The 26,911-nt window shown below is 51.1% G+C and overlaps 2 protein-coding genes across 6 annotated transcripts in view; one reads left to right on the forward strand and one right to left on the reverse strand.

Moving 5' to 3' along the window:
• On the forward strand, window positions 1-13,596 carry PHKG1 (phosphorylase kinase catalytic subunit gamma 1). 2 transcript variants are annotated; one of them, XM_010380531.2, is made up of 10 exons: window positions 1-169; window positions 4,373-4,489; window positions 5,536-5,714; window positions 6,265-6,319; window positions 9,514-9,579; window positions 9,787-9,950; window positions 11,288-11,378; window positions 11,495-11,648; window positions 11,786-11,911; window positions 12,231-13,596. In XM_010380531.2, the coding sequence occupies exons 2-10, from the start codon at window positions 4,407-4,409 to the stop codon at window positions 12,474-12,476; spliced, it is 1,164 nt and encodes a 387-aa protein (XP_010378833.1). In that variant the 5' UTR covers window positions 1-169; window positions 4,373-4,406; the 3' UTR covers window positions 12,477-13,596. The 2 variants fall into 2 exon arrangements, with proteins under 2 accessions (XP_010378833.1, XP_010378834.1); XM_010380532.2 differs by having other exon boundaries at window positions 55-169; window positions 5,536-5,674.
• The window catches only part of SUMF2 (sulfatase modifying factor 2), a 15,392-nt gene continuing 1,332 nt past the window's right edge, over window positions 12,852-26,911 (reverse strand). The window contains exons 2-10 of one of the 4 annotated variants that reach the window (XM_030933324.1): window positions 24,874-25,030; window positions 19,834-19,948; window positions 18,717-18,761; window positions 18,215-18,365; window positions 16,655-16,710; window positions 15,324-15,408; window positions 15,004-15,148; window positions 14,470-14,587; window positions 12,859-13,991 (exon numbers count right to left, since the gene is read on the reverse strand). In XM_030933324.1, the coding sequence (XP_030789184.1) occupies window positions 13,650-13,991; window positions 14,470-14,587; window positions 15,004-15,148; window positions 15,324-15,408; window positions 16,655-16,710; window positions 18,215-18,365; window positions 18,717-18,761; window positions 19,834-19,948; window positions 24,874-25,030 (1,214 nt within the window). In that variant the 3' untranslated portion in view covers window positions 12,859-13,649. Of the gene's footprint in view, window positions 13,992-14,469; window positions 14,588-15,003; window positions 15,149-15,323; window positions 15,409-16,654; window positions 16,711-18,214; window positions 18,366-18,716; window positions 18,777-19,833; window positions 19,949-24,608; window positions 24,778-24,873; window positions 25,031-26,911 lie in introns of those variants that run through there. The other 3 variants (XM_030933323.1, XM_010380530.2, XM_030933322.1) reach the window with 3 other exon arrangements.

The raw sequence follows: 26,911 nt of genomic DNA on the forward strand, positions 1-26,911 counted from the left end.
ACGTTAGCCTCTGGTCATCAAATAGCAAAACTCAAAACAACAGCAGACGATATCTTCCAAGTGTCTGCTCAGGACACGGCTTCAGCCCTCTGTGGTCCCCTCTCCCTGGGGGCTCTGAGGCCTTTGGGATTCTTGTCAAGCTCCTTCAAGAGCCTGCAAGGACTTAACCGTGAGTAGCTAGCCCATTGATGGACAAAAGCCAGGTACCAGGCAGGGAGCAGGGAGGAGTGAGGGTAGAGAAGATAGAAACTCCCACATCCATTCCATCCATGTCTCTTTTCTGAAGGCAGATGGACCGGGGAGAGTGGCAGCATTGACCCTTGAAACCCGCATCTGGGGGACTTCCCTACCGAAAAGAGGTCCCTGAGGCTGATCTGGTTTTTGGACTTTCAGAGTCCAGGGGAGGGAAGTTATGTGCCAAAAAGGACCAGGCCAGGTAGGCACAGTGGCTCACACCTGTAATCCCAGCACTTTGGGAGGCCAAGGTGGGAGGGTCACTTGAGGTCAGGAGTTCAAGACCAGCCTGGCTAATATGGTGGAACCCCATATCTACTAAAAATACAAAAATTAACTGGGTATGGTGGCTCATGCCTGTAGTCCTAGCTACTCAGGAGGCTGAGGCAGGAGAATTGCTTGAACCCAGAAAGCAGAAGTTGCCGTGAGCTGAGATCTTGCCACTGCACTCCAGTCTGGGTGACAGAGCGAGATTCTGTCTAAAAAAAGGACTGGGCTGCCTACTCCCATGTGGGAACCCTGTCCACAAGGGTCTTGGGAAAGGTGTGAGGGTTGGGTGGGGCAGTAGACAGAGGCACTAAGTTGGCCCCAGTCAGAGCTGGAGCTGGGGCAAGATAACCACCTCCTCAGCACCCCAGGAAAGGTGAGTGTAGCCACAACTTGGCCAAGTTGGCTGTGCCAAGGACTGGAGCCTTAGGCCTAGGCTGGCATCTCATAGGGGGTTCCAGGTGTACTTTCTGCTCATGGAGGGCTGGGGGAGAGGAGAGAGCTGGCACTACCCAGCTTTGGGAGGTGATGAGGCACAGATGCCCATTGTGAGGACTTAGAAGGACTTACCAGCAAATGGGCTTGTTTTTATGGGAAAGAGACAGTCCCAGGCTCCACCGAGTTGCTGATGGGGCAGGCAGAGAAGGCCTGTGCGTGAGCAGCCCAGATGCCTGGCACCAGCAGAGGGGACTTGTTATTCTAAACCTTCCTCTGGTAACCAGGCACCCAGTAGTGGGGCCACCAGGATTTCTGGAACAGCCTGCCCAATCCTGGAGGCAGCCTGAGCTGCTGCTTGGCTGGTCAGCAAATTGGCTCCTTTGAGAGGCCAGGCCTTCTTAGGCCCAGAAGCAGTGGGGAAAAGGGGGTTGGAGGCAGCTTTGGCCCTGCTGAGTGGCAGGTTGGGCCTGTTTTCTATCTGCCCTTTTCCCTGTTGGTAAATGATATTTTCTGCATTCCTCAAATCCTGCATCTGATTGTTTTGTTTTGTCCTGTTTTTTTGTTTTGTTTTGTTTTGTTTTGTTTTTGAGATGGAGTCTCGCTCTGTTGCCCAGACTGGAGTGCAATGGCACGATCTTGGCTCACTGCAAGCAACGTGTCCCAGGTTCATGCCATTCTCCTGCCTCAGCCTCCCGAGTAGCTAGGACTACAGGTGCCCACTACCACGCCCAGCTAATGTTTTGTATTTTTTGGTAGAGACGAGGTTTCACCGTGTTAGCCAGGATGGTCTCAATCTCCTGACCTCGTGATCCTCCCACCTCGGCCTCCCAGAGTGCTGGGATTACAGGCATGAGCCACCGTGCCCGGCCTGTTTTGTTTTGTTTTTTGAGACAGAGTCTCACTCACTCTGTCACCTAGGCTGGAGTGCAGTGGTGTGATCTCAGCTCACTGCAACCTCCACCTCCTGGGTTCAAGTGATCCTCCTGCCTCAGCCTCCCAAGTAACTTGGGACCACAGGTCCAAGAGCCATCATGCCTGGCTACTTTTTGTATTTTTTGTAGAGATAGGGTTTCGCTATGTAGCCCAGGCTGGTCTTGAACTCCTGACCTCAAGTGATCTGCCCACCTCAGCCTCCCAAGGTGCTGGGATAACAGGTGTAAGCCATCATGCCAGGCCTAAATCCTACATCTGAAGCAGGAGTTGAGTTCCCTGGTAGGAGCCTCCATGTTCCTGATGCAAGGCGGGGTAGCTCAGCGCCTCTGTGTCCAGGCCTGAGTGTCCTGTATTGCCTCTATGCTGCAGCAGGACCACTCAGGGCTCACTGGCCATTGTTAGCTAGGACATGGGGCATTCTGCCAGCAGGACCCTGAACACCAAAGGGGTACCTGCCCAACCACTGACTTACATTCAAGGAATAGCCCCTGCCAGACACCCGCACTGGGTATGGGGGGCAGAGACAGCTAGGACATCCTAGAGGTGACAGTCTAGCGGAGGAGGTGAGAGCATACACTGGTGAGTGACACCAGAGGTAGGGACCGGGATGGACCCACCCAGCTCTCCATCCCTCAGAGCACCCAGCATAGTGGTTGGTGAAGAGTGGGTGTTCAGTGTCTGCAGAATGGAGATGTAATGAATGAGTGAGTGAGTGAGTGATTATGAAAGTCCCAGTTATGGATAGAATACATGAGGAAGGGCCCGGTGCAGTGGCTCACGCCTGTAATCTCAGCACTTTGGGAGGCCAAGGTGTGTGGATCATTTGCGGTCAGGAGTTCGAGACCATCCTAGCCAACATGGTGAAACCCCATCTCGACTAAAAATACAAAAATTAGCCAGGCATAGTGGTGCGTGTCTGTAATCCCAGCTACTCTGGAGGCTGAGGCAGGAGAATTGCTTGAACCCGGGAAGGGGAGGTTGCAGTGAACCAAGATCACACCACTGCACTCCAGCCTGGGTGACAGACCGAGACTCCATCTCCACACACACACACACACACACACACACACACACACACACAAAACATGAGGAAGGAGCAGTGGGATGGAGTGCAGGAAACCTGTCCTAGAAGGGGGTGTGTTTTCAGGAAGCACAGTCACAAGGCGAGATAAGGAGAGGCTACAGGAGTGGCCTATTAAAAAGGAAATTGTGAGGCCGGGCGCAGTGGCTCAAGCCTGTAATCCCAGCACTTTGGGAGGCCGAGACGGGCGGATCACAAAGTCAGGAGATCAAGACCATCCTGGCTAACCCGGTGAAACCCCGTCTCTACTAAAAAATACAAAAAACTAGCCGGGCGAGGTGGTGGGCGCCTGTAGTCCCAGCTACTCGGGAGGCTAAGGCAGGAGAATGGTGTAAACCCGGGAGGCGGAGCTTGCAGTGAGAGGAGATCCAGCCACTGCACTCCAGCCTGGGTGACAGAGCAAGACTCCGTCTCAAAAAAAAAAAAAGGAAATTGTGGCCAGGTCCAGTGGTGGCTCATGCCTATAATCCCATCTCTTTGGGAGGCTGAGGCGGGAAGAATGCTTGAGGCCAGGAGTTTGAGACTAGCTTGGGCAACATAGGGAGACCCCGTCTCTACAAAAAACTTAAATATTAGAGCTGGGCGTAGTGGTTCATGCCTGTAATCCCAGCACTTTGGGAGACCAAGGCGGTCAGATCACCTGAGGTCAGGAGTTCGACACCAGCCTGGCCAACATGGTGAAATCCTGTCTACTAAAAATAGAAAAAATTAGCCAGGCGTAGTGGTAGGTGCCTGTAATTCCACCTACTTGGGAGGCTGAGGCAGGAGAATCGCTTGAACATGGGAGGTGGAGGTTGCAGTGAGCCGAGAGCCAAGATTGCACCACTGCACTCCAGCCTGGGGGGTACTTTAGTCCCATCTACTCAGGCGGCTAGGGGGTGAGGATCACTTGAGACCAAGTGGTTGAGGCAGCAGTGAGCTATAATCGTACTACTGCACTCCAGCCTGGGTAACAGAGCAAGACCCCATCTCTACAAAGAATTTATTTTTTTTGAGCTGGAGTCTGGCTGTGTTGCCCAGGCTGGAGTGCAGTGACGTGATCTCCGCTCACTGCAACGTCTGCCTCCTAGGTTCAAGTGATTCTCCTGCCTCAGCCTCCCAAATAGCTGAGACTACAAGCGTGTGCCACTGCACCCAGCTAATTTTTGTATTTCTAGTAGAGATGGGTTTTCACCATGTTGGCCAGGCTGGTCTTGAAATCCTGCCCTCAAGTGATCTATCTGCCTCAGCTTCCCAAAGTGCTGGGATTATAGGTGTGAGCCACCACGCCCAGCCTCAATTCACAAACATTTATTTGGAACATTCACTATAGGCCAGTGTGGTGCCAGATCTAAGGATGAGTGAGAAACAGTTCCAGGCCCCAAGGAGAACACCCCCTGGGTCAGGAAGGCTGACAGCTTCTTTCTGTTCCCCTCTCAGAGCCACTCAGAGTTCCCCTGCTGAAGATCTGAGCATGACCCGGGATGAGGCACTGCCAGACTCTCATTCTGCACAGGACTTCTATGAGAATTATGAGCCCAAAGAGATCCTGGGCAGGTAAGGCCCAAGCTTTCCCCACGAAGTGCTGTCCTAGGATCCAGCAGGCCCTGTAGGCTACAGCCAACTCTGCTCCACCCCGAGTACCGACCCCACTTTCATCCCCAAAGCGCTGTTCTCTTGGAGAAACCCTTGGTTTGGGGTCCTGCCCTCCTGAAGCCAGGAAAGATAAGAGAAACCTCTCCCAGCCAAAAGTTCCCAGGGCAGGTGCAATGGCTCACACCTGTAATACCAGCACTTTGGGAGGCTGAGGTGGGAGGATTGCTCAAGGCCAAGAGTTCAAGATCAGCCTGGGCAACATAGCAAGACTCTGTATCTTTTTTTTTTCTTAAGATAGGGTCTTGCCCTGTAGTCCAGGGTGGAGTACAGTGGCATGATCTTGACTCACTACAGTCTCTGCCTCCTAGGCTCAAGTGATCCTCCCAACTCAGCCTCCCTAGTAGCTGGGACAACAGGTGTGTGCCACCAGGTCTGGCTAACCATCTCTATTTAAAAAAAAAAAAAAAAGCGAGGGGCTGCCGGGCACAGTGGCTCATGCCTGCAATCCCAGCACTTTGGGAGGCCAAGGCAGGAGGATCACCTGAGATCAGGAGTTTGAGACCAGCCTAGCCAACATGGTGAAACCCTGTCTCCAGTAAAAATACAAAAATTAGCTCTGCGTGGTGGCAGGTGCCTGTAGTCCCAGCTACTCAGGAGGCTGAGGCAGGAGAATTGCTTGAACCCAGGAGGTGGAGGTTGCAGTGAGCCAGGATTGTGCCACTGTACTCCAGTCTGGGCAACAGAGTGAGCCTCTCTCTCTCAAAAAAAAAAAAGAGCACTGAACTAGGAGTTACACGGCCTGCGAGCAGGCTTGTTACTCACCAGCTCTGGGCAAATCACCTGACTGTGCCTGTATTTATTCATCCACCATTTCCAAAAGCTCAGAGGAACTTGGGGGAAAGTGTAAATCTATTGACAAGGGCAAGACATCTCTGCTGCAGCCTCGAATCTGGGACTCCCCATGGGGTGAGGGGCCCCCCGAGGTCATTTGTCCTCTGCACTCCCAGGGGCATTAGCAGTGTGGTCAGGCGATGCATCCACAAGCCCACGAGCCAGGAGTACGCAGTGAAGGTTATCGACGTCACCGGTGGAGGCAGCTTCAGCCCCGAGGAGGTGCGAGAGCTGCGAGAAGCCACGCTGAAGGAGGTGGATATCCTGCGCAAGGTCTCAGGGCACCCCAACATCAGTGAGTGATGACCCCAAGTCACATGGCAGGGTGCGCCCCTGTGATTCTGCCCTGACAGCCCAAGCCAGGGAGTGTGGCCCCACCACACAGCCAGCTAGAACCACCCAGGCTCAAGGCTCCCAGCTCCACCCTCACTGCTCTGATAGAAGGGGTCCCAGGCTGGGATGGATGCAGGCAGGGGAATGGGGGTTTGATGTCCCCGGGCTGAATTAGCCAGGTGTGCTGATGCATGCCTGTAATCCCAGCCACTCAGGAGGCTGAGGCAGGAGCATCACTCGAGCCCAGTAGTTTGAGGCTGCAGTGAGTTATGATTGCACTATTACACTCCAGCCTAGGTGACACAGTGAGATCCTGTCTCTAATAATAATAATAATAATAAAGTCCCTGGGCCTGCCCACACCCTGGGTTGATGTCCTTTGAGCACCCTCCTGATTCCCCTGTCAGCTTTTGAAGTTAGCCCACAGCAGCCTCTGTCCCTGACCCCTGTGCCCCGGCTGCCCCTACCTGGGCTCCCCTGCTACTTGAGACAAGCTAGCCATTTCCATTTCAGTACAGCTGAAGGACACTTATGAGACCAACACTTTCTTCTTCTTGGTGTTTGACCTGTAAGTACCCAGCCCTGGAGCAAGCCACACCTGAGAGAACCTCGACTGTCAACTGTCATCCGCTCTCCAACCCCAGGGCTGCCTGGAGACCACAGCCAGCTCCTGAGCTGAGGATGCCAAATACAATCACGGTGTTTAGACAGATCAGCCCCTGGGGTCCGGCTGCCGGGTTTGGAAACCTGGGTTCACCACTTGTGGGCTGGATCATTTCTTTAAATCTCGGTTTTCTCATCAGTATTATGGGAGTGATAATAGCACAGTGAGTGGCATAGTGTGAATGCTAATAATTACTAGCCTCAGGCCAGGCGCAGTGGCTCACAACTGTAATCCCAGCACTTTGGGAGTCTGAGGCTGGAGAATCGCTTGAAACCAGGAGGTGGAGGTTGAAGTGAGCCAAGATCGTGCCATTGAACTCCAGCCTGGGTTACAAGAGCAAAACTCCATCTCAAAAACAAAAACAGAACAAAACAAAAAAAAACCCAAAACTCTTGGCCTCATGCGATTCTCTCACCTCAGTCTCCCAAAGTGCCGGGATTACAGGCATAAGCCACCATGCAATTGTTCTATTTTATTATTGGCTGTTAATCTCTGTGCCTAATTTATAAACTTTATCTTAGGTATGTACATATAGGAAAAACATAGTAAGTATAGACTTCAGTGCTATCCATGGTTTCAGGCATCCACTGGGGGTCTTGGAACATATCCCCTGCAGATAAAGAGGGAGAACTGTAGACATATATAAAGTAGAACAAGGGTTAGCAAGAGACAGGGGCTTCCTTAGACCGAGTGGTCAGGAAGGCATGTCCAGGAAGTGACCCAAGCAGAGGATGGCAGGATGTAAGGTCGGTCAGCACCAAAGACCAGGTCCTGCAGGCATTTTAGCCATGGTAAGGAGTTTGGAGGGTCAAGACTGGGCAGCTGACGTGATCTGATTTACTTTTTTTTTTTTTTGAGACAGAGTTTTGCTCTTGTTGCCCAGGCTACAGTGCAGTGGTGTGATCTCGGCTCACTGCAACTTCTGTCTCCCGGGTTCAAGCGATTCTCCTGCCTCAGCCTCCCAGGTAGCTGGGATTACAGGTACCCACCCACCACCATGCCCAGCAAATGTTTTATGTGTATACTTTTTTAGTAGAGACAAGGTTTCGCCATGTTGGCCAGTCTGGTCTCGAACTCCTGACCTCAAGTGATTCATCTGCCTCGGCCTCCCAAAGTACTGGGATTACAGGCGTGAGCCACCGTGCCCAGCCTGACTTCCTTTTGAAAAGATCTCACTGACTATCTAGGGATGACTGTAATGAGGTGGGATTGGAAAAAGGGAGGCCAGCAGTATCGAGGAGAGAGGCAGGTGGTAGAGGTTGCACCTGGGGTGTGGTCCAAAGGTCAATATCATTATCACCATCACCACCATCATCACGCCCCTACTTCTGCATCAATAGGATTAGTAAGATGAGCCCGTTATTGCTAAGCATCAAACGTGAACACCACAAAGTACTCTGTGAAATATGGATTCCAGACTTATTGGCCAGGCACGGTGCCTTACACCTGTAATCTCAACACTTTGGGAGGCCGAGGTAGAAGGATTGCTTGAGGCCAGGAGTTTGAGACCAGCCTGGGCAACAACGCGAGACCCCATCTCTACAAAAAAATATAAAATTAAGGCCGGGTTCACCCCTGTAATCCCAGTACTTTGGGAGGCTGAGGCAGGTGGATCAGATAAAGCCAGGAGTTTGAGACCAGCCTGGGCAACGTGGCGAAACCCCATCTCTACAAAAAATACAAAAATTAGCCCAGCATGGTGACGGATATCTGTGATCCCAGTCACTCAGGAGGCTGAGGCACAAGAATGGCTTGAACCCAGAAAGCAGAGGTTGCAGTAAGCTGAGATTCAGCCACCGCACTCCAGCTTGGGCAACAGAGGGAGACTTTCTCGGACCCCTCCAGACTCACCAGCAGCAGCTGTCTTGACTCTGCTCTGTGGCACTGTCCTGTATAGCCCTTGGGGGCAGCTCAGATGTCTTTAACCTTTGAAGAAGTTGCTGAGGGAAGCTATTTTTAATGCTGCCCTGAGAAGCCCTCCAGGGTATAACTAGATGGTTCTAGCAGAGAGTTCTTTCTAGATCATCCCAGGAGGTAAGAAGATTGAACCTCAATTCTTAATCCCGTAATAGGCAAACTTTGCACCTGCAACTCTTGCACAGCCGATTCTTCGCATTTGTTTCCTGGGAAAAAATCGGGATACTCAGCTGGGTGTCGTGGCTCAACGCCTGTAATCCCAGCACTTTGGGAGGCCGAGGCGGGTGATCACCTGAGGTCAGGAGTTCAAGACCAGCCTGGGTAACATGGCGAAACCCTGTCTCTACTAAAAATACAAAAACTAGCTAGGTGTGGTGGGCACCTGTAATCCCAGCTCCTCGGGAGGCTGAGGCAGGAGAATCGCTTGAACCTGGGAGGCGGAAGTTGCAGTGAGCCGAGATTGCATCATTGCACTCCAGCCTGGGGCAAAACTCCATGGGGGGGGGGGGGGAATTGGGATACTCATGTCCTCCTGATCTGGGTCTCGGCTCCTGGGCCAGTGGTTCATGGTCCTCTCTTTCAGCCTCCAGCCATCATTTAGGCCCCGATACATCCCAGTCCACACTGTCACTTCCACAGATAGGAGAACCCCCACACTGAAACAATGGAGATGGAACAGAAATGGCACTTGGGCTGGGGCTCCCCCAAATCCACCTACTTCAGGGCCCAGGGCTGGGAGAGGTACTGCTCACAGAGCCACCAGCTCAGGACCCATTGCTTCCCTGGTCACTTCTAGCCATCCTGGCCTGGAACTAGGGTAATCGGAACCTGGGGAGAGGACTTAGCTGAAGAAATGCCTACTCCATGAAATGGTGGGAAAAACTTTTCCAGGGGAAAAATTAAGTCAGGGGAGAAACCTAGGCCATCTCTATTCCTCGGAGGGTTGATGAGAGTCTGAGCCCCTGACATGGGCCACTTCTCTCCAGCCTCCTTTGCTTTTCTCCCGGTTCTTCCAGAACACTTCTCACTTCCCTGGTTCCTCTCCCCAGACTGTGGTTCTCCACGGGGAGTGGCCCACTTAGCTTCTAGAGGTATCAGGGCGGAAGGCAGCTCTCTGGGAGCAGGGTAAGGAGGGTGGTGGTCTTGGGACCGATCCAGCTATCAACCGTCTGTTTCCACAGGATGAAGAGAGGGGAGCTCTTTGACTACCTCACTGAGAAGGTCACTTTGAGTGAGAAGGAAACCAGGTGAGCGTCCCTTTGCCCCCTCTCCGCTCCCTCCCACTTGGCCTAGGGCCACACGCACTGGGGCCTCAGGGGAGGCAGGGCGTGCAGGTGTCTGGGCTGGGCGTGTGTGCTGCTCCCTTGCAGTGTGGCTGAAATGTGAGCTGTGTCTCCCTGCCTGTCGCCTGACTCTGCGCAGAGGAAGAGTGACAAGTGTGTGCCCCACCCTAGAAAGATCATGCGAGCTCTGCTGGAGGTGATCTGCGCCTTGCACAAACTCAACATTGTGCACCGGGACCTGAAGCCCGAGAACATCCTCTTGGATGACAACATGAACATCAAGCTCACAGACTTTGGCTTTTCCTGCCAGCTGGAGCCAGGAGAGAGGCTGCGAGGTCTGGTAACATGGACTCGGCCCACGTCCGGGCCTCGGGCGCTTAATCGACCCTCCGCGGAATAGAGATGGCCTGGGTTTCTCCCCTAACTTAATTGTTCCCCAGAATAAAAATTCCACCATTTCAAGGGATAGGATTTTTTTCTTTCTTTCTTTCTTTCTTTCTTTTTTTTTTTCCCGAGATGGAGTCTTACTCTGTCACCCAGGCTGGAGTGCAATGGCGCAATCTCGACTCACTGCAACTTCTGCCTCCCGAGTTCAAGCGATTCTCCTGCCTCAGCCTCCTGAGTAGCTGGGATTACAGGCACGTGTCACAACGCCCGGCTAATTTTTGTATTTTTAGTAGAGACAGGGTTTTACCATGTTGGTCAGGCTGGTCTCGAACTCCTGACCTTGTGATCCACCCACCTCAAGACTCCCAAAGTGCTGGGACTATAGGCGTGAGCCACCATGCCCGGCAGGGCTAGACATTTCTTCAGTTAAGTCCTTTCCTAGGTTCCCATTACCCTTGTTCCAGGCCAGGATGGCCCTAAGCTGGTGGCCCTGTGGGCAGTACCCCGCCCTGCCCTGAAGTTGGTGGATATTGGGGGAGTCCCAGCCTAAGCTCCATTTCTGTTCCATCTCCATTGTCTCTTTGAACTTCCTCTTTATTTTTCTTTTTTTTTTTTTTTTTTTTCGTTTGAGACAGAGTCTCATTCTGTTGCCCAGGCTGGAGTGAAGTGGGATGATAGCTCACTGCAACCTCCGCCTTCCAGGTTCAAGCGATTCTCCTGCCTCAGCCTCCTGAGTGGCTGGAACTATAGGCATGTGCTACCACACCTGGCTAATTTTTGTATTTTTATTTTTATTTATTTTTTTTTTTTGAGACGGAGTCTCGCTCTGTCGCCCGGGCTGGAGTGCAGTGGCCGGATCTCAGCTCACTGCAAGCTCCGCCTCCCGGGGTTACCGCCATTCTCCTGCCTCAGCCTCCCAGTAGCTGGGACTACAGGCGCCCGCCACCTCGCCCGGCTAGTTTTTTTGTATTTTTTAGTAGAGACGGGGTTTCACAGTGTTAGCCAGGATGGTCTCGATCTCCTGACCTCGTGATCCGCCCGCCTCGGCCTCCCAAAGTGCTGGGATTACAGGCTTGAGCCACCGCGCCCGGCCAATTTTTGTATTTTTAGTAGAGACGGAGTTTTACCATGTTGGCCAGGCTGGTCTCGAACCCCTGGCCTCAGGTGAGCTGCCTCCCTTGGCCTCCCAAATTGCTCGGATTATAAAAATGAGTCATTGCAGCCGGCCTGGACTTCCTCTTCTGAGTGCCCTGCTGATCTGTCTTGATGATGACTGTTCCTGCAGAGGTCTGCGGGACCCCCAGTTACCTGGCCCCCGAGATTATCGAGTGCTCCATGAATGAGGACCACCCGGGCTATGGGAAGGAGGTGGACATGTGAGTGCACCGAGGAAGGAGGATCACCTGCCTGGGCTGGGCGAGGGAGGGAGCCGGCAGGGCTGGGTCGGTGCCCCTGGCACTGGGTAAGTGGCCCTGGGCCCTAACACGTCCAGGTGGAGCACTGGCGTCATCATGTACACACTGCTGGCCGGCTCCCCGCCCTTCTGGCACCGGAAGCAGATGCTGATGCTGAGGATGATCATGAGTGGCAACTACCAGTTTGGCTCGCCCGAGTGGGATGATTACTCGGACACTGTGAAGGACCTGGTAAGAGGCCAGGCCAACTGGCTCCTGGGCTCAGGACTGCGATGCCAGGCTCCCCTGCCCAGGGAGGCCCCGCCTCTCCTGACATGCTGGAGGGGATCTGCCTTGATGTTCTTGGTTCCCCTCTCCTCCCCTCCCAGGTCTCCCGATTCCTGGTAGTGCAACCCCAGAACCGCTACACAGCGGAAGAGGCCTTGGCACACCCCTTCTTCCAGCAGTACGTGGTGGAGGAAGTGCGGCACTTCAGTCCCCGGGGGAAGTTCAAGGTATGAAGAGTCCTGACCCAGACCCGCCTCTAAGTGCAAACCTCTAAGCCCTCTCCTCTCCCAGGGGTCCTTACACCCCGTGGGTTTCCAGAGTACCCACCCCACCCCTCCCAGCCGCCCTGTGATGGCTTCAGAGATGGCAGGTTCAGCCCACTGGCTCCTCCCTGCGGATGCTGGCCAAGTGGGAAGTGGAGGACACTAGGAGGGCCCCGCAGAAGGCACCCAAGGCTTCGTGGCAGAGCCTAGAGTGTCCCTGTGCTGGAGGGGCAGGGCCTGGCAGGGGGTTGCTGCAGCCCAGCTTCTCCACCTGGCCCTGCAGGTGATCGCTGTCACTGTGCTGGCTTCAGTGCGTATCTACTACCAGTACCGCCGAGTGAAGCCGGTTACCCGGGAGATCGTCATCCGAGACCCCTATGCCCTCCGGCCTCTGCGCCGGCTCATCGACGCCTACGCTTTCCGAATCTATGGCCACTGGGTGAAGAAGGGGCAGCAGCAGAACCGGGCTGCCCTTTTCGAGAACACACCCAAGGCTGTGCTCCTCTCCCTGGCCGAGGAGGACTACTGAGGGCCTGGCCAGTCAGGGAGGGCTGGGGGGCAGGTGGGGAGGGGGTCACGGAAATATAAGTCCAAGGGGTGAGATGTGTGCAGTCCTCTGCAGAAGGAGCACTTGGCCTTGGCTAGGAACCCCTGGAGCTGAGGCCATGATCTCCTCTCAAAGGCTGTGCACAAGGGAAGCAGTGTTCCCACCACAGAGCAATACCTGCAGGCTGGGGCAGGCCCTGGGTGGGCAGAGATCACAGGTGGCCTGAGAACCAGGAACCCCCTGCTCCTCCACTTCCTGGATGAGCCACCATCTCTGTTTCTCTTTAGGGGAGGCCCAGAGTTACTGACACTTGGGCCCTCTTAGGGTCCCAAGGTGAGAATCAAAGACACAGAAATGTCTGAGATACACAATCACAGGAGATTTTATTGACCCCATGACATCCAGTGACAGTGTGGGAGCAGGCTACTCTCCAGGGACATAGTTTTGGAGGCATATGGAGAAGGGGGCCCAGGCGAGGTGGCTCACATCTGTAATCCCAGCACTTTGGGAGGCCGAGGTGGGAGGATCGCTTGAGGCCAGGAGTTTGAGACCACCCTGGGCAACATAGTGAGATTCTATCACTACAAAAGTTCAAAAACTTAGCCAGGCCTGGTGGTGCACACTTAGTAGTCCCTAGCTACTCGGGAGGCTGAGGTGGGAGAATTTCTTGGGCCCAGGAATTCAAGACTGCAGTGAGCAGTGATCACCACTGCACTCTAGCCTGGGCAACAGAGCAAGACCCTGTTTCAAAAAAAAAAAAAAAAAAAAAAAGAATGGGAAGCTTCTGATATTTGTCTTTCTGGAGTACTATTTGCTTTGCGATTCCCACAATGCACCGCTTCACCTAATACATCATTTGGTTCTCCCAGACCCTTTTAGGACTGAACTGTGCTTTAAATAGTTACATGTCTGCCTGTTACACAGTGGAAACTAGTTTCCTTCTTCAGAGGGACACAAAACCACAGATGAGGCCACCAAGAAAGCATTCTCCTTCCACAGCAATTGGCTGAGAAAACAGAACAAGGGAAATTCTGCCTTGAAGAAACAATGTCAGCTTCCTGAATCATCCAGGGAGAAAGAGAATAGATTTTAAAATGCTCAACAAATGGCCTTTCAGAGCCCTCTGTTCCAATTGTTTGCTTATTTGCCCCTGTGTCAATAATACTTGGCCTCTAAGAGAAACACCTGGCTCCCAGCCACCTTCAACATGTTGGGCCCCTTCTCCAAAACACAGGAGGCTGAGTCCTCTCCTGCCCTGTTGAGAGGCGCCTGCCACAGAGGGATGGGAGACAGAGAAGGGGAAGTTCTTTCCTGAGGCTGAAGCTCCCGAGCTTGGAATTGGGCTGTTTGCAACATGGCCAGGGAATGACAGTGACCCTGGAGGGCTTTTCTCCTTGTCACCACCCAGCTGCTTATAGCTCCCCTGGCAGCCGGCCTGCGTCTGCAGCACAGCGGAAACCGAGGTTGTCTGAGGCTGAATCTGGAGTGTTGCCCATCCTGCCAGCAGAGAAGGGGAGAGAGGAAGGACACATCCTGAGAAAGAGGCCTGGGGGCTGATCCATCTTCCCTGCCTCATCCGCAGGGCTCGCCATGATCAGGGAGCCTGAGGTCTGGGGAGGGCATGGTCTGGAAGGAAGCCTGTGCCAGTCCTGGGAGAAGGGGAACAAGAAGGGGCTTTGGGACAAAAGGGGCCTTGCCAGAGTGGGGGGAGGGACAGTGGCCCCGAGAGACAGCACTGGAGGGCAGAAAAGACAGTGACTAACTTCTGTGTTAGCAGTTGAGAACAGCTCAGTAGAGAAAACCTGTCCGCAAGCTATGAGAATATTGTGGCCAGGTGCGGTGGCTCACGCCTGTAATCTTAGCATTCTGGGAGGCCAAGGCGGGCTGATTGCTTAGTCCAGGAGTATGAGACAAACCTAGGCAACATGGCAAAAACCCATCTCTACAAAAATTAGCCGGGCATAGTGGTGCACGCCTGTAGTCCCAGATACTTGAGGAGCTGAGGTGGGAGAATCGCTAGAGCCTGGCAGTTTGAGGCTGCAGTGAGCTGAGACTGTGCCACTGCACTCCAGCCTGGACAACAGAGCAAGACTCTGTCTCAAAAAAAAAAAAAAAAGATTTTTCATGTGCCCACCAGTCTGAAGAGTCAGTAAGTCTATGACCACCACTAATGACCTACTGGTGTGGTCATTCTACTTCCCTCCCTTTGCCTACCTAGTGGTAAGGAACAGAGGAGAAACCCCATAATTAAGATGCCACACACAGTCTCTCTGGGTACCAAGAGCTGGCAGGAGAGTCACAAGGTGTCCTGGGCCCCTTTGCTTTTCATAGCAAGTGCTGCTGGCTTTCTTTTCTGTGCCCACAACTGGGCACAGGCTCAGGGAGGTGCTGGGACCAGCTCACTGCACACAGACGGTTGGTGGTATGAAGGTTGGGGCACTCTGGGACCGGGATTCAGACCTCAGCCCCAGCTACTAAGCCGCGCGTTGCCTGGGACAAAGTTCCTCACCTGGTGGTGACCCGGGCCCGGTGATTGGCAGAGCCGTCAGCTGTGTCGATCCACGATGCCCCCCGGAGGACACGCATGTCCTGCTCAGCGGCCTGGTACGGTGATGCTGTCCACTCCCACACGTTGCCCAGGAGGTCATAGAGCCCTGCAGCCCCACCGGCGGGTCAGGCCAGGCTGGGACCCGCGGACCACCCTGCCTACCCTCTGAGGTCCTGGGGCCAACTCGGGGAAGGGAGGTGCTTCCCTCTGCCTCCTCTCTAGACACGATGGTCCCAGCAGCCAGTTCGTGGGCATGGCCACAAGCCCAAGAGAGCTCTTACCATAGTTGTTCTGGGCGGGGAAAGCATTCACTGGGGAGACTCCATGGAAGCCATCCTCAGCTTTGTCCCCCTTGGGGAACCTTCCCTGATGGGAGAAAGGCAGGGTAAAAGATTTACCACCTGTCCCAAGGCAGGTCCTCATGCCTATCCAGAGGAAAACCAAAGTCGTCTTGCTGTCACATCTGGGGAAGGGGAAGGGCACGGCGCGGTGACTTACGATTCCTATCCAGAGCTCCCAAACCCATCACCTCACATTCCCAGGGTGACCCCCCTGCTGGATTAGGAAGAGTGTTTCCCCTGTACCCACAGGGCTCTAGGTCAAGCCCAGCCCACACCTGACTTCTCCACTCTCAGCAACATCCTGCCCTCTGCCTGGAACCCCACATGCCATGGAGCCTCGAGAAGACAGCTTCTCCCACGCTCCTCCGCAGCCTGCCCCCACCCCCCGTGCCTGAGCACTGTAGCCTGCTCCTGCCGGCCTTCTCAGGACAGTGCTTTTTTATTTGCTTAGTTTAGTTTTATTTATTATTTAGTCACTTTTTTTTTTTTTTGAGGCAGGGTCTCATTCTGTCGCCCAGGCTGGAGTGCCGTGGCAGCATGACCTTAGCTCACTACAACCTCCGCCTCCTGGGTTCGAGTGATTCTCCTGCCCAAGTCCCAAGCAGGTAGGATTACAGGTGCCTGCCACCATGCCCAGTTAATTTTGTATTTTTAGTAGAGACAGGGTTTCACCATATTGGCCAGGCTGGTCTTGAACTCCTGACCTCAGGTGATCCAACCTCCTCGGCCTCCCAAAGTGCTGGGATTACAGGCGTGAGCCACTGTAAATCTTTAATAGAAAATACAAATCTTTAATAGAAAGTACTTATGCTGGCTGGGCACAGTGGCTGATGCCTGTAATCCCAGCACTTTAGGAGGCTGAGGCGGGTAGATCACCTGAGGTCAGGAGTTTGAGACCAGCTTGGCCAACATGGTAAAACCTGATCTCTACTAAAAACACAAAAAAATTAGCTGGGCATGGTGGCAGGGACCTGTAATCCCAACTACTTGGGAGACTGGGGCAGGAGAATCGCTTGAAACTGGGAGGCGGAGGTTGCAGTGAGCCGAGTTCGCACCACTGCACTCCAGTGTGGGTGACAGAGAGAGACTCTGTCTCAAAAAAAAAGAAAAAAAAAAAGTACTTATGACCCATTGTCTTTTGCTTTACCAGCTTATGAGTCATCAGTTGCAATAGAACCCAAGCCCTCTAGATGCCGCGGCCTAACAACACAGTACCTAGCCTCCAGCAGGTCTCTGTGGATGCTTGGTGAAAGGAGGAATGTCAGTCTTACCTGCCACAGGTTGGTGCGGTTTGGCTGGAACTGGTTTCCCCATGGGTAAACTTGACCTGCCAGGAAAGCAAGGAGGCAGCAGAGGAGGGGGAGGTGAAGAATTAGGGAAGGAAAACAAAAACACAGAAAGAGTGAGGGAACCAAAAGGAAGTTAGAGGGAGATGAGAAAAAAAGAGAGTGAGATGACCTGCTTTTATTTCCCATGCCTGTCCTTGCCACTCTCTGAACAGCATTAGAGGCCCTGGCCTCCTCATGTGTTCCAGGGCTCTGGGATCTGAGCCAGTTTATAAAGCATCTCTTATCAGTTCATGTTGAGAAAAGTACAGAAATTGAGAAACTTGAAAATTGGACTTAGAGTGTATAAATGAACGAACCAGAGGCAACCTCACAAGTCATATTAAAAACTTTGATCATTGGCCACACGTGGTGGCTCACATTTGTAATCACAGCACTTTGGGAGACCGAGGCAGGTGGATCACGAGGTCAGGAGTTCGACACCAGTCTGGCCAACACAGTGAAACTCCGTCTCTGCTAAAAATACAAAAATTAGCCAGGCATGGTGGCAGGTGCCTGTAATCCCAGCTACTCGGGAGGCTGAGGCAGGAGGAATCACTTGAACCTGGGAGGCAGAGGTTGCAGTAAGCCGAGATCATGCCACTGTACTCCAGCCTTGAGCGACAGAGCTAGACTCCATCTCAAAACAAACAAACAAACAAAAAAAAACTTTGATCATTGATGTACCTGGTGTTCACTGAAAGACTGTGTAGAGGGGTTTAATGTGGGGAGCTGCTTTTTGCTGTCCTAACTTTCTGTGTAATTAGGATTGCAGAATGACAAATGACCGAGTTAGGTAACCCTTGTATTCCAAAGGCAGAGGTGTGTAGTCTAACATTAATCCCTGTACTCCAGAGGCAGAAGTGTGTAGTCTTGGTAATTCTTCTTTTTCCTTATGCCATGTTGCTCTGGTTATATTTATTGAAATGTAATATGTCTGTGGAATTTCCAATAAAAGATTTTATGTTTGTTCTTTCAATTTCTCCAGTTACTAATTTTTATGGTATTTCATAAATATATCAGTCTGAGATGGACTAGAAAAAATAATTTTAAAAAACCTGGTCCTCTACCACAGATAGCTTAAGAAGCACTGCTCTAGGGAACACAGACCCTTCCTGCCCCACCCCACCCCCCCTTTTCTTCTTGAGACAGGGTCTTGTTCTGCCACTCAGGCCAGAGAGCAGCGGTGTGATCATAGCTCGCTGCAGCTTTGAACTCCTAGGCTCAAAGGATCCTCCCACCTCAGCCTCCCGAGTAGCTGGGACTAGAGGCACATGCCACCAGGCCCAGTTCATTTTTGTATTTTTCAGAGAGACGAGGTCTCCCTATGTTGCCCCGGCTGGCCTTTCACTGCTGGCCTCAAGCTATCCTCCTGTCCCAGCCTCCCAAAGTGCTGGGATTACAGGCATGAGCCACCACGCCCGGCCCCTTCCCACTCTTTAAAGCCCCTCATGCTGGGCAGGATGGGGAGAAGAATGAAAGAAAATCGCCTCATCATCTGGATACCCTTCAAGCCCCCTCGGGCAGCAAACTCCCACTCTTCCTCCGTGGGCAGCCGTTTTCCCCGCCAAGCACAGTAGGCACGGGCGTCATTCCAGCTCACGTGTAACACTGGGTGCTCCAGTCTCTCTCGGATGCCAGAGCCAGGACCTGCAGGCTGACAGCCAGGATGAAGTGAGACAGGCTTCCGGGAGCACATTAAGTCGGAGGCAGGCTAGGTTTAGGGCGCCCGCGTTTAGCTTTTACCACTAGATGGAGGAAGAGAGCTGGAAGAGAGCCAGGTGAGTGAGGAGCGGTCGGAGTCAGAAAAAAGATTACAGGAGGCTGACAAGGGAGAAATGGATGGGTAACGGGAAAAAGAGGCCTGCTGAGCGATTTCCCTGAAATTCCCCTGTCCTCCTTTGAAACTCAGTGTTCCTGGATGTACGAGGGGTAGAGAGGAGGCTGGGCCTGGAGAATAAAAGAGTCAAGCAGGGGTAGAAAATGAGGTAGTGGAATCAGCCCTTACCTGCCTCCAAAATGCCTTTTCCACTGGAAGCCACCAGAGTACAGGCTGCAAAAAAGGAGACTGACTGCAAGATGCTCTGGCCCAGCAAAGGCACCTCCCCGACTGAGCCACAGGACGCAGAACAGAGACGTCAGGCTGAGACTCAGGTAGTCTAAGTGAGGTTATGGCTGAAATTTTATTTGTTTATTTTTTTTGAGACAAGATATTGCTCTGTCACTCAGGCTAGAGTGCAGTGGCACCATCACCGCTCACTGCAGTCTCAACCTCCTAGGCTCAGGTGATCCTCCCACCTCAACCTCCTGAGTAGCTGGGACTACAGGTGTACATCACCATGCCCAGCTAATTTTCTTTCTTTTCTTTCCTTTTTTTTTTTCTGTAGATATGGGATCTATGTTGCCCAGGCTGGTCTTGAACTCTTGGGCTCAAGCAATTGTCCCACCTCGGCCTCCCAAAGTGCTGGGGTTACAGGCGTGAGCTGCTGTGCCCAGCTGAGACTGGAATCTTTATAGAGTCCAATCTTACCACCTTTATTAGAGGTTGGCTTGACAAGGTGATCTTTTTTTTTTTTTTTTGGAGACAGAGGGTCTCACTCTGTCACCCAGGCTGGAGTACAGTGGCGCCACCTCGGCTCACTGCAACCTCTGCCTCCCGGGTTCAAGCGATTCTCATGCCTCAGCCCCTTGAGTAGCTGGGATTACAGGAGCGTGCCACCACGCCTGGTCTAATTTTTGTAGTTTTAGTAGACACGGGGTTTTGCCATGTTGGCCAGGCTGGTCTTGAACTCCTGACCTCAGGTGATCCACCCACCTCAGCCTCCCAAAGTGCTGGGATTACAGGCATGAGCCACCACACCCAGCCCACCAAGGTGATCTCTTGATTCAAGTTCCTTGAACCCTATTCTGACTTGGACCTTAAGGCAAGAGCTAACTTCGGTTCAGGGTTAACTTCCTGGGAGTATGTATTGATCTGATGCTCCATGGTGGGTTTCTCTTGCTTCCCTTCTGCCTCCAGCTCTCAGGTCTGATTCTCCACTATGTCCCAGGTAACCCATGTCCCACAGGATTCCCTGTCCAGGTCCCACTCCTATCCCCTCAGCCACAAGACCAGGTTCTCTCACCTTCATTGGCTGGGTGGCTTTGTTTCTCAGCTCATCGGAGACAAAGTCCTCAAAGACAAAGCTCCATCCAAACATCTCAGCCTCTGTCCGGTACTTTTTCTCCCTGACAAAATCCCTGCAAAGACATAGTTCAGCTGGTTCGGCTGATGAGGTTCGGTGCCCGTCCCACCTTCTCCTGCTCCAGGAAACCTCAGATATCCCTGTCCCGTAAGTTACACACCACAGAGTGTTCATGATCGCCAAAGAATTAACCTGAAGCCTGGGCGATTTTCTTTTAAATTAGAATGCAACAAATTCACATACAGTAAAATTCACTCTCTTCAGTGTTTAGTTCTGTGAGGTTAATTTATTTTTTATTTATTTGTTTGTTTAGTTGTTTATTTATTTATTTAGAGATGGAGTCTCGCTCTGCCGCCCAGACTGGAGTGCAATGGCATGATCTCGACTCACTGCAACCTCCACCTCCTGGGTTCAAACGATCCTCCTGCCTCAGCCTCCCTAGTAGCTGGGATTATAGGCACCTGCCACTACACCCAGGTAATTTTTGTATTTTTAGTAGTGACAGGGTTTCACCATGTTGGCCAGGGTGGTCTCGAACTCCTGACCTAGTGATCCACCTGCCTCGGCCTCCCAAAGGGCTGGGATTACAGGCGTGAGCTACCACACCCGGCCTATTTATTTATTTTTTTGAGACAAAGTCTCACTCTGTTGCCCAGGCTGGAGTGCAGTGGCACAATCTCAGCTCACTGCAACCTCCACCTCCCGGGTTCAAGTGATTTTCCAGCCTCAGTCTCTCAAGTAGGTGGGATTACAGATGCATACCACCATGCCCAGCTAATTTTTGTATTTTTTGTAAAGACAGGGTTTTGTAATGTTAGCCAGGCTAGTCTCGAACTCCTAACCTCAGGTGATCCTGCCACCTCGGCCTCCCAAAGTGTTGGGATTACAGGCATGAGGCACAACACCTGGCCAATTTTTTTTTTTTTTTGAGACAGAGTCTTGCTCCGTTGCCCAGGCTGGAGTGCAGTAGCGCAATCTCGGCTCACTGCAACCTCCATCTCCTGGGTTTAAGTGATTTTCTTGCCTCAGCTTCCCCAGTAGCTGGGATTACAGGTGCACACCACCATGCCCAGCTAATTTTTGTATTTTTAGTAGAGGCGGGGCTTCACCATGTTAGCCAGGCTGGTCTTGAACTCCTGATCTTGTGATCTGCCCGCCTCGGTCTCCCAAAGTGCTGGGATTACAGGTGTAAGCCACCATGCCCAAATTAGTTTTTATTTATTTTAATCATTTATTTATTTATTTATTTATTTAGACGGAGTCTCACTCTGTGGCCCAGGCTTGAGTGCAGTGGGGTGATCTCAGCTCACTGCAACCTCTGCCTCCTGGGTTCAAGCGATACTCCTGCCTCAGCCTCCTGAGTAGCTGAGATTACAGGTGCGTGCCACTACACCCTGCTAATTTTTGTATTTTTAGTAGTGATAGGGTTTCACCATGTTGGTCAGGTTGGTCTTGAACTCCTGACATTGTGATCCGCCTGCCTCAGCCTCCCAAAGTGCTGGGATTACAGGGGTGAGCCACCGTGCCTGGTCGATCATTTATTTTTTTGAGACCAGGTCTCACTGTCACCCAGGCTGGAGTACAGTGGTGCAACCATGGCTCACTATAGGATCGACCTCCTGGGTTCAAGCAATTCTTGTGCCTCAGCCTCCCGATTTATTTTAATTATTTATATTTTGGACTGGGTCTCACACTGTCACCCAGACTGGAGTGCAGTGGCACAATCACAGCTCACTGCAGCCTTGACCTCCTGGGCTCAAGCAATTTTCCCTCCTCAGCCTCTCAAGTAGCTGTGACTACAGGTGCATGCCACCATGCCTGGCTAATTTTATAGAGATGGGGTCTCACTATGTTGCCCAGGCTGGTCTAAAAATTCTGAGCTCAAGTGATCCACCCACCTCGGGCTCCCAAAGTGTTGGGATTACAGGCATGAGCCACTGCGCCCAGCAGTTCTGTGAGTTTGACAAAGCATATAGTTACTACAATAATCAAGATACAGAATAGTTCCATTGGTCACCTCTAAAAAAATTTCTCTGCAACTCACCAACCACGCACCAGATTTTTTTGTTCCTAAGTTTTGCCTTTCCCAGAACACCATATAACTTGAATCATATAGTATGTAGTCTTCTGGGTCTGGCTGTGGTTTCCTTCACTTAGGAAATGCTTCTGAGATTCATCCATGTTGTTGCCATTAGTAGTCTGTCCCTTTTTATCAATGAGTAGTATTTTATTGTATGGACATACCATATATTGTTTATACACTTACCATCTGAAGATCATGTGAGTTATCTCCTGTTTTTAGAGATCATGAATAAAGCCACTGAGCAGGAGATTTAAGGGTGGGGAATTTGTCTCTTTTCTGAAAGGTCTCCTTTCTTTTTTTTTTTTTTTTTCCTTTTTGAGAAAGGATGTTGCCCAGGTTGGAGTGCAGTGGTGCAATCATGGCTCACTACAGCCTCAACCTTCCACACTCAAGTGATCCTCCTGCCTCAACCTCCCTACTAGTTGGGACTACAAGTGCATGCTACCATGAGGGGCTAATTTTTTTTTTTTTTTTTTAAGATGGAGTCTCGCTCTGTCACCCAGGCTGGAGTGCAGTGGCCGGATCTCAGCTCACTGCAAGCTCCGCCTCCCGGGTTTATGCCATTCTGCCTGAGCCTCCCGAGTAGCTGGGACTACAGGCGCCCGCCACCTCGCCCGGCTAGATTTTTGTATTTTTTAGTAGAGACAGGGTTTCACCGTGTTAGCCAGGATGGTCTCGATCTCCTGACCTTGTGATCCACCCGTCTCAACCTCCCAAAGTGCTGGGATTACAGGCTTGAGCCACTGCACCCGGCCTTTTTAAAATTTTTAGTAGATACGGGGTCTGTGTTGCCCAGGATGGTCTCGAACTCCTAGGCTCAAGTGATCCTCCCACGCCAGCCTCCCAAATTGTTGGGATTACAGGCATGAGCCACTGCATCCAGCCCTTCATCACATATCTAATCTCACAACAGTCATCAGAGGTAGGTAACAGGTTTTATTGTTATTATCTCCATTTAACAGATGAAAAACACTGAACCAAATAGAAGTGAAAAATTGGGCTTTTAAAATGGATTTTCGACTGGACGTGGTGGCTCACAGCTGTAATCCCAGCACTTCACGAGGCCAAGGCAGACGGATCACCTGAGGTCAGGAGTTCGAGACCAGCCTGACCAACATGGAGAAACCCTGTCTCTACTAAAAATACAAAAATTAGTTGGGTGTGGTGGTGCATGCCTGTAATTCCAGTTACTTAGGAGGCTGAGGCAGGAGAATCACTTGAAACCAGGAGGCGGAGGTTGCGGTGAGCTGAGATCGCACCATTGCACTCCAGCCAAGGCAACAAGAGCAAAACTCATCTCTAAATAAATAAATAAATAAAATAAAATAAAATGGATTTTCAAGGCCAGGCATGGTGGGTCACACCTATAATCCCAGCACTTTGGGAGGCCAAGGCAGAAGGATCACTTGAGCCCAGGAGTTCGAGACCAGCCTGGGCAACAGGGCAAAACCCTGTCTCTACCAAAAACACAAAACAAAATAAGCTGGGTGTGATAGAGCGCACCTGTAGTCCCAGCTACTCAGGAGGCTGAGATGGGAGGATGGTTTGAGCCCGGGATGCAGAGGCTGCAGTGAGCTGAGATCATACCACTGAACTTCAGCCTGGGTGACAAAGCCAGACCCTGTCTCAAAAAAATAATAATGATAACAATAATAATAAAATGAATTTTCATATACTTTGGTATGGTTTAGTAAGTTTCAGCAGGCAGATTGTCAGAGTAAGATGGATTGTTACATATATATACATTTATATATATAACAATATATACAAATTTATATACTTATTTACTTATTTTTACTTATTCATTTATTTTAGCAGAGATAGAGGTCTCCCTATGTTGCCAGGCTGGTCTCAGACTCCTGAGCTCAAGCAATCCTCCCACCTTGGCCTCCCAAAGTGCTCACATTGCAGGTGTGAGCCACCACACCTGGCCTATAAGGGGAATTTAAAGGACTCTCTACTATGATGTCCCTTCTCCCAATCCCTTTCCCCATGTAGAAGAGTGTTCTGTTGAGTGACTGGCATTTGCTTATATTTCTCAGTGCTATGTCCAGTGTAATGGAGAATGCACTGGCTCAAGAGCCCAGGGATTTGAGTTCCAGGCCAAGCTCATCTACTAATTGAGTCAGTCAAACCTCTTGGGATTTCAGGTTCTTCATCTGAATAACGTATATAACACTTATCCCATAGTACACTGCAAAGATGACATGTAACAGTGAACAAGTTAGTATTCCTTTAGATATAAAGAATGAGGCCAGGTGCAGTGGCTCATACCTGTAATCCCAGCACTCTGGGAGGCTGAGGTGGGGAGATCAGTTGAGGTCAGGAGTTCGAGACCAGCCTGGCCAACGTGGTGAAATCCCGTCTCTACTAAAAAAAATACAAAAAAAAAATTAGCTGGGCGTGGTGGTGAACACCTGTAATTCCAGCTACTCGGGAATTGCGGAGGCAGAGGCAGGAGGCAGAACTGCTTGAACCCAGGAGGCGGAGGTTGCAGTGAGATCGCGCCATTGCACTCCAGCACCTGGGTGACAGAGTGAGTAAGTCTCTAAAAAAAAAAAAAAAAGAGAGAAAGAAAAAATAATGAGATTAGAGAGGGCCTTCATTCCTCCTGGAAGAACATCTGATGTACCTGAAATCTTTGTTGGTGACAGGAAATATGTCAATGGAAAAGGGTTTCACTGTCGCCTCCTGCACAGGGCCTTCACCATCTCTGCTGTCTGGAGAGGAGGCAGGAGAATTGCTTGAACCCAGGAGGCGGAGGTTGCAGTGAGCGAGATTGCGCCATTGCACTCCAGCACCTGGGTGACAGAGTGAGTAAGTCTCAAAATAAAAGAAAGAAAAAATAATGAGATTAGAGAGGGCCTTCATTCCTCCTGGAAGAACACCTCATGTACCTGAAATCTTTGTTGGTGACAGGAAATATGTCAATGGCAAAGGGTTTCACTGTCGCCTCCCGCACAGGGCCTTCACCATCTCTGCTGTCTGGAGAATTTGTTCCCATCAGGAATCTCCCACCTGGCAGTTGGACCATGCTAGTAGCCTGTCCATTTCCTGCAAAGAAAAAAGAGAGTTATCAGTAACACATGCATATATATAAAACAAGTGGTAATATTTGGATCGTATGCAATACTCATGATGGTATAATAAAACACAACAAAAAATGTGGAGGCTTAAAAATCTGGCTTTAAATTCCTTTTGGGACGGGTGCGGTGGCTTACGCCCTGTAATCCTAGCACTTTTGGAGGCCGAGGCGGGCGGATCACGAGGTCAGATCAAGACCATCCTGGCTAACACGGTGAAACCCCTTCTCTACTAAAAATGAAAAAAAAAAAATTAGCCGGGTGTGGTAGCAAGCGCCGGTAGTCCCAGCTACTTGGGAGGCTGAGGCAGGAAAATGGCGTGAACCTGGGAGGCGGAGCTTGCAGTGAGCCAAGATCACACCACTGCACTCCAGCCTGGGCGACAGAGCGCGACTTCGTCTCAAAAAAAAAAAAAAAATTCCTTTTGCGTTTTGTTTGTTTGGCTTCACATTCTTGTTCTGCCACTTGATTTGCTGGGAAACCTTAGGCAAATTACTTAATCTGAGATTCAATTTCTTTTCTTTCTTTTTTTTCTTTTTGTGACAGGATCTCGTTCTGTCACCCAGACTGGAGTGCAGTGGTGCAATCTGGGTTCACTGCAATCTCTGCCCCCACTGGCTCAAGCAATCCTCCCACCTCAGCCTCCTGAGTAGCTGGGACCACAAGTGTGCACTACCATACCTGGCTAATTTTTGTATTTTTTGTAGAGATCAGGTTTTGTTGTGTTGCCCAGGCTGGTCTCAAACTCCTGAGCTCAAATGATCCTTCTACCTCAGCCTCCCAGAGTGCTGGGATTATAGGTGTGAGCCAACACGCCCAGCTGAGATTCAATTTCTTCATCTGAAAAATGGGGATATCTATGAACGACCATAGCTTGTTAACAAAAGAAAAAATAATAAGTATGAAAAATAGGGATAATATCTCACTATCTCTTAGGTAGTAGCTGTGCCAATTAAAATAACATGGAACCAGGAACAATGGCTCAGAGACAGGGTGCAGAGGCTAAGGCAGGAGAATTGCTTGAGCCCAGAAGTTCAAGGTCGTAGTGAGCTATCATTGTGTCACTGCACTCCAGCCTGGGTGACACAGTGAGACCCTGCCTCAAAAAATAAAAAATAAAAAGATAATAATAACAATAAAATAGCATGGGTGAAATGTTGACCACATGGTAGACTTGCACGTACCTTTCTTCCTCCACACAAGCCCTTGTCCCAGCTAGGCGAATTTAGACACTCTACCCTAAAATACACCTAGCACTTTCTTTCCATCCTTCTGCTCATGCTGTTTCTCTGCCTCTTCCACTCCACTTACTGAACTCTTATCAGTTATCAGTGATTCTAACCATTATATGCGCCAGAAGAGAAGCATATAATACATACATGTTTGACAGTATATCCCTGGCTCCTGCCATAAGTGCACAATTATTGCCAAATAGTTGAATGAACACCTTTAGATTTGTATGAATGCCTCAGAAAATCATAGAATTAAAAAGGAAAAAAGGACGGGCCAGGTGCAGTGGCTCACGCCTGGAATCCCATACTTTGGGAGGCCAAGGCGGGCAGATTACCTGAGGTCAGGAGTTCGAGACCAGCCTGGCCAACATGGTGAAAACCCATCTCTATCAAAAATACAAAAATTAGCCGGGCGTGGTATCAGGTGCCTGTAATCCCAGCTCTCAGGAGGCTGAAGCAGGAGAATCGCTTGAACCCGGGAGGCGGAGGTTGCAGTGAGCTGAGATCACACCACTGCACTCCAGCCTGGGCGACAACAGTGAGATTCCGTCTCAAACAAGAATAACAAAAAATTAGCTAGGTGTGATGGTGTCCACCTGTAATCCCAACTACTCCAGAGG

This window comes from Rhinopithecus roxellana, chromosome 6, assembly GCF_007565055.1.
Source record: "Rhinopithecus roxellana isolate Shanxi Qingling chromosome 6, ASM756505v1, whole genome shotgun sequence".
Classification (NCBI taxonomy): Eukaryota; Metazoa; Chordata; class Mammalia; order Primates; family Cercopithecidae; genus Rhinopithecus; species Rhinopithecus roxellana.

Coding starts and splice junctions, on each gene's coding strand:
- PHKG1 (XM_010380531.2), top strand. CDS start 4,407: ATGACCCGGGATGAGGCACTGCCAGACTCTCATTCTGCACAGGACTTC. Junction 6,320..9,513: donor TTCTTCTTGGTGTTTGACCT/GTAAGTACCCAG, acceptor CTGTTTCCACAG/GATGAAGAGAGGGGAGCTCT. Junction 9,951..11,287: donor GCCAGGAGAGAGGCTGCGAG/GTCTGGTAACAT, acceptor CTGTTCCTGCAG/AGGTCTGCGGGACCCCCAGT.